This window comes from Chaetomium globosum, genomic scaffold (genome assembly GCF_000143365.1).
Source record: "Chaetomium globosum CBS 148.51 scaffold_3 genomic scaffold, whole genome shotgun sequence".
NCBI classification, from domain to species: domain Eukaryota; kingdom Fungi; phylum Ascomycota; class Sordariomycetes; order Sordariales; family Chaetomiaceae; genus Chaetomium; species Chaetomium globosum.
In genome coordinates, this window is record NT_165978.1 from 1,603,065 (window position 1) to 1,609,064 (window position 6,000).

The following is a 6,000-nucleotide window of genomic DNA, read 5'->3' on the forward strand; positions in this document are numbered from 1 at the left end:
GCCTGATGGACCTTGATGTCATCGCTGACGGAGGCGAGTGGCTCTGGAGTTTCGATGTGCGGCTCTGCGCTTGGCACCCACACTTCGGGTTTCCTTTTCGTTCGAAGTGATGGATGGGACGGGATGGAACTCGCTTGCAACCGGAGCCGAAGGAGAGAGACCCACCAGCAAAACAAGCGAGATTTCACAGTGGTGCAAGTGCACGTGTCATGTTCCCACAAAACGAACCTGGCTCGTTTCAGATTTTGCTGTCCAATTGTGTGAGAGAGCAACGTTGTCGGGGGAAACATGCAGTCCTGGGATCACAAACCCTGCGCGGGTATTTCAAGAATTAGCGGAGGTAAGACGGCCGAAAAGCGGTTGAATCGAGGCCCCAAGGCACGGAAACCAGACAGAATCTCGATCCGAGAAGAATTACATGGCTTTGTGCTTTGCTACTATGACGAAGTGTACCTTCGTTTGTGCCTGAGTTCTAATTATCAGGCTTAAAAAACAGGGGCACCACGTTTCTGATAGGGGCCCATCTGGAACGCGCTGGTTGTCCGTGACGACATGAATGGAGCCGGAGTTTCCATCAACAATCCTCTGTAGGATCCTGCCTCTCTCCGCGCCGAGATTGAGACCGGGGTATCTAGGGCCGTGTGGCACGGCTTGACCGCCGAAAGGACTTTGTAAGACACGGGAGGCTCCCGAGAAAGAATGGGATGGCGAGCAGTCTTTCTCATAAGCAGGTTGCTCAAGAATGGGTGTGGCTAACGGCGTGTCGCTGCGAGTTAATGGGCGTGGTTCCAACATCCCGGCCACTCTCCATCGGAGCGGCTGGCCAGCGCTAATTTGGGGCTCTCATGGATGTCGTTGCTCGACGACGGGCAGCCATGAACCCAGATCTGCGAGATCTGGCATAAGCGCCAAATGACGAAAGCCTCACGCGGGAAGTGGAATTGCAAGACCAAAAATGTGACCTAAATTTAAGAAGCTGTCGCGCGTGTTCTCGACGTTCAATCTGTGAACTGAGAACGGGTGGGCATCGCTTTCAATGTTTTGTTTTGTTGCTAAGCGACCCGGACAATGGAGAAAGATAACATCAGCAACAGCATCCACCGTGAAAGATCGTCTTCGACATGTCTTGAATGTCTTCCCTTGAGTCACAATCACCGATTGTCCTCATCGAAAGGAGCCAGCGAGGCTTCGAAGAGTTGCGGGGGGCAGGGACTCCCAGAAGCTGTGGTGGCTGATTGGCCAAAAGCACATAGAGCCGAGGCGCCCTTCCAATCAGCACTGCCGTATAATTTTGCTTTCGTGGGTCATGACGCCTATTTTTAGCATGGATTGTTTGAAAGCAAGCAATTCACAAAGGGGTTAGCCGCCGAGAGTCTGCACCAGGGAGTGGGGTGTCGGAGAATGTGTTGTCATTGGTCGATCTCTGCCCCCGCCCCTGCACGAAGCCTGGCGGAGGCAAGTTGGTCGCAGACCAGTGGCTCCCTCTCCCGAGGCACCCCATGCTTGTCGAGCACCGAGCCGGGGGTTTGAAGTGGGACTCTGCAGGCCGAGCCTGCATGTTGTTCTGCCCGCCCAGGCTTGCCGTCCCCCAATTTCGCCCATTTTTGGGCCTGGAGAGCTGCACCCCTTCAGCGCTTGTGGTCCTGCCTCTGTCTCTTTTTGGTTCTGCCTCCCTCTGCCTCTCTGCGTCTCTGCATCTCTGGGTTTTTGGGTTTCCATCGGCTCTGCCACTGCCACTCGCCCATCCCCGAAGGTCCAGTGCAGGTGGTTCTTTCGATTCGCGCCCACCGATCCTTGCAACCTGGTACTTCCTGGCGAGCCAATTCTTCTCTTCATTTTCACTCCTCCCACATTCCTTCTTCTCCTTCCTCCCACCTCTTTCCTTCCCTCGAATCGATATATCGAAAAGGGTTCGACCGGAACGCAACACGAAAGTCCGGAAGGGAACGTGGCATCGGCCGAGAACCAGACTCGGTTGTCGAGAGTCGAGACAAAGGGACCCCGCTGTTTGACCCGCCAATTCTCAAGTTCACAAACACCCTCTCAACTCCTCAACTCCTCAACTCCTGTCCCACCTCGTCCCCTCTCCCCGACTAAACCGGACGACTAGGCCATGTATTAACGCCTACGCCGCTTGGTCGCCGGCCCCTTCACCTTCGTTCCTTATTTTTGTTGATCCTTTCATCCAACGTGGAAACCCCCGCTCGGCTGCGCCGCAGTCCCTCCGCGCATCGTCCTCCGAGACCATCTTGTCCCCCCAGCCGCCGCTCGGCGCACAGCCGTCTCAGATTCCCGCCCAAGAGATTGTTGTTTCCCCGACCGCGTCTCTGCGTCACCGCGTTTGTATCTGGGTTTCATTTTTTAACCCTGCTTTCTTGATCAACGCAAGAATTCATATCGAAGAAGGCCCGGGATATCTATTTGGGGGTTTCTTTTTCTCACTTTTGGTGGAAGACATCGACGGAGCACAGCTAGGATTCAGCAGCGCTGTCCCGCTTAGCCCGACTTTGTCCCCAGCGTCTTTTCGCAACGGACCCTCTACTTCACGTAAGCATCTTTCCCCGACCTTTTGCAGGGCGTCTAGACCAATCGATCTGATTAACCCTTGGCGACTATCAGACCGCGAGGCGGCCAAGAGACCCGGTGGCCGGCCCGTGACGAACAGGACGTGGCTGTGGCCCGATTGAAGTACGAGGAGGTCAGACCAGGTGTCTGCTCAGCCAGGAAATCACGACAACGGTTGCCTTGTCCGAGCCACTGAATATGCCTTCTACCGTGGCGCGACGGTTGTTCGAGGACCAAATACCCTCGATAATGTCAGTCTATGAGGTGGACAGCGGCATCACGGATTTGGACCAGTCAAACCCTGTCACGATTGTCGACCCCAAGATGGTCATGGAGGGCGCAAAGCTGGCCGGGAACCCACAGCCGGGGATGAGGCCTGGTGCCTTGCAGTCAGATTCCATCCACCGGCACAACGACAGCACATCGACACAAACAACCGAGTCGGCCGATTCCTCCCCCACGACCACGCTATCAATCGCAGATTCATCTGATCTCTCGGATCCATCCCCGTCTTCGTCTCCCGACTCGCCGATCAACCTCGCCCACCTTCCGAGCTTCGCGCCGACCCCCTTTGGAGGCCTGTCCAGCATGGCCAGGCTCACGGTCTCTGACCCAAACCGTGATCGGCCCATGACTTCACCTGGGCCCAGGCGGCTTAAGAACATGAAGGGCCTGTCCATCCAACCGCCCACGACCTCGTCGTCGTTGTTATCAGAGCCCTCCTCCCCCTCTTTCATCAAGCCCATGATTGCTCCTATGAAACGCAAGCCCAGTCAACTTAGCCTCAAGACCAACACCTCAGATCTCATCACCCACACGACACTCGAGGTTCCGAGTTCTCCAACCGTCGCTCCCATCCTGCAGCGCCGCGCCCTGAAGCACTCGGCGTCAACCCCGCAGATGCTCTCCGGCCTCCGGTCCGCGACATTTGGCCCCCCTGGGGGGATGACTATACCAACGGTGTTGGAACGGAATGAATCCGGCCTTTCTTCCTTCTTCCGCCCGTCACGACCGGTTGAGGGCCCTACAATGAGCTCGACCATCAGGGAAGAGGAATCGCCGATACGCCCGCAGGTCGCGAATCGCATCGCCTTCGATACCGAAGACTACCATGAGGTCGAGAACAACGAGGACCAAAAGTCACCTGGTTACCCAGATGGTCCGGTTGCCATCTACGGCGACAATGTTTACCTCTATCTCGAGCCGACTGCAGATGAGGCGGCTCGCTTCGACGTGGTCATCAATGTGGCTCGCGAAGTTGTCAACCCCTTCAAGTCTACCGCCGACGGCCACCAAACTCCGGGGGCCAAGGATACCCCCGACGAAGACTCGCCGATTCCCGAGACTGCGGCGACGACCGCCAGCTTCGCCACGGCATATGAGTATTTCCCAGAGGACAGCACCCCGACGACGCCGAAAGCGCAATCGTTCAAGGAACCCGAGTACATTCATATGCCTTGGGATCACAACACCGATATCTCGCCTGACCTCCTGAACTTGTGCGAAACCATCGACAAGCGTACCAAGGAAGGGAAGAAGGTGCTTGTTCATTGCCAGCAAGGCGCTAGCAGATCGGCGAGTCTGATTATCGCCTACGGTCTCTACCAAAATCCCGAACTCAGCGTCAACGACGCGTATTATGCGGCTCAGGGAAAGAGTCGGTGGATCAGCCCGAATATGAGGCTGATGTACTGCCTGCAGGACTTTCAGAAGCAGGTGGCCAAGCGGAGGCTAACGCCGAGCACTGGTTTGAAGCCGCGGCCGGGGAGGAGCCCTGCTCACCGAGCGACCATGTCTGTCGACAACATTGATGCGCCGACAAAGGAACCGCTTACCGCCCCTTTACCGGCCGATGACCCGGCACCGAGAGATACGGACACAGAGATGGGGCAAAGTCGGGCGCGAGGGAACTCGACCCCCAACCGAGGAGAACCGATCTCACCGGGCCCTTCGTCCGCTCCATCGAGCTTCTCGTGGTCAGAAAAGGAAGATGAGGCAGACCCGGGGAAGTTCGGCCGCTTCAACATCGATGCAATGCTTGCCCCTCAACCAGCCGACTCGGAGTTCCCTCCTCCATCCTTTTTAGTCTCGAGACCGCCGCCATCACCCGGGCTTGGCTCGTTTACATTGTCCAAGCCCCCGCCTTCCCCAGGCTTCGGTACTTTCACATTGTCTAAGCCGCCGCCATCCCCGGGATTCGGTGGTTTTAGTCATTCGAAACCCCCGCCGTCACTAGGCTTCGGCGCATTTAGTCAATCGAAATCGCCGCTGACACTAGGGCCTGGCACTTTCAACCAATCGCAACAACCCCCACCTTCACCTGGGTTCGGCGGCTTCACGCTGTCGAAGCCCCCACCGTCCCCCGGGTTTGGGAAGTTTACATTGGGAAAGCCCCCACCGTCGCCGAAGCTTGCCCCTCCGTCGATGTCGAGACCGCCGGCTCCTACTGGACTCGCGCCACTCGAGCTATCACGGCCGCCAATGTCACCTGGCTTTCCGCCGGCCGATCCTTTCTCGAAGCCGCCTCCTTCCCCTGGGTTTGGAGCTCATAGATTTGGATCGAAACCCGGCACCTTTGGATTCACGTCATTGAACATCGGCCCTCCGCCGAAGCCGATCGTCGAACAGGCGCCTCCGACTCCAGAGCGGTCTGTGGCAATCATGCCCAGCTTCCCGGAGGACGAGGCTCTCATGTCGCCGCGCGCGGAGACGATGACCAGCAATCCAATCCACCAATCCTTTTCCGAAATGACTGGGATGCAGTTCGTCGAGAGCCCGCCGACGCCGGGCGACAACATGTTTTCGCCGCGCGAAACCATGTTCCCGCGCGACCCTTACTTCCCGTTTGCGAGGCCGGTACAAGTCGCCGATCCCCGAAGCCCGCCGACCAAGGGCGAGACGCCGATTGTGCGGTCGATGGATGACATGCTATAGCACGCACCGCAACATCGACGTGCGCCACAACATACGTATATGCACACCCATTCAACACAGGAAACATCACCAGCACACAATGCATGCATGCTTTCTTTTGTTCCGGAGAGTCGGCCATCGTTTTCCGCAGTGCAACAGCCATGGCGGAGGCGCATGAGGGGGAGTTTGTGAAATCTGCCCGCATTTTTTTTTGTTTCTTGATTGTTGCCACCAACAGCGAGCCACAACGCGTTTTGGTTTTTCCTCTGTCGCCTAAACGAAATGTATAATACCAGAGAGGACGGGTATGATATGGGGGAAGTGAGAGGAGGAGGGGAACGAAAACATGCGGTGGGAAGGGGAGTTGTATGGGATGGAAACGATGGTATTTTCGGAGTCTCGCGGGAGGGGGGGGGCGAAGGGGATGGATGGAGGGGAGGTGTATTTGGTAATTCTTATTTTTTGGGTGGGAGGGATTTAGGTATTAGGCAGGCATTAGGATAGGACAAGGCGAGTACGCCG

At 56.9% G+C, this 6,000-nt stretch overlaps 2 protein-coding genes across 2 annotated transcripts; one reads left to right on the forward strand and one right to left on the reverse strand.

Annotated features, from left to right (window-relative positions):
- Positions 1-1,348: 1,348 nt before the first annotated feature.
- On the reverse strand, positions 1,349-2,248 carry CHGG_05812 (uncharacterized protein; the record flags this gene model as incomplete). Its single annotated transcript, XM_001221906.1, has 2 exons — positions 1,349-2,004; positions 2,155-2,248. The coding sequence occupies 2 exons, from the start codon at positions 2,246-2,248 to the stop codon at positions 1,349-1,351; spliced, it is 750 nt and encodes a 249-aa protein (XP_001221907.1).
- Positions 2,249-2,763: 515 nt separating this feature from the next.
- On the forward strand, positions 2,764-5,499 carry CHGG_05813 (uncharacterized protein; the record flags this gene model as incomplete). Its single annotated transcript, XM_001221907.1, has 1 exon — positions 2,764-5,499. The coding sequence occupies one exon, from the start codon at positions 2,764-2,766 to the stop codon at positions 5,497-5,499; it is 2,736 nt and encodes a 911-aa protein (XP_001221908.1).
- Positions 5,500-6,000: the final 501 nt, after the last annotated feature.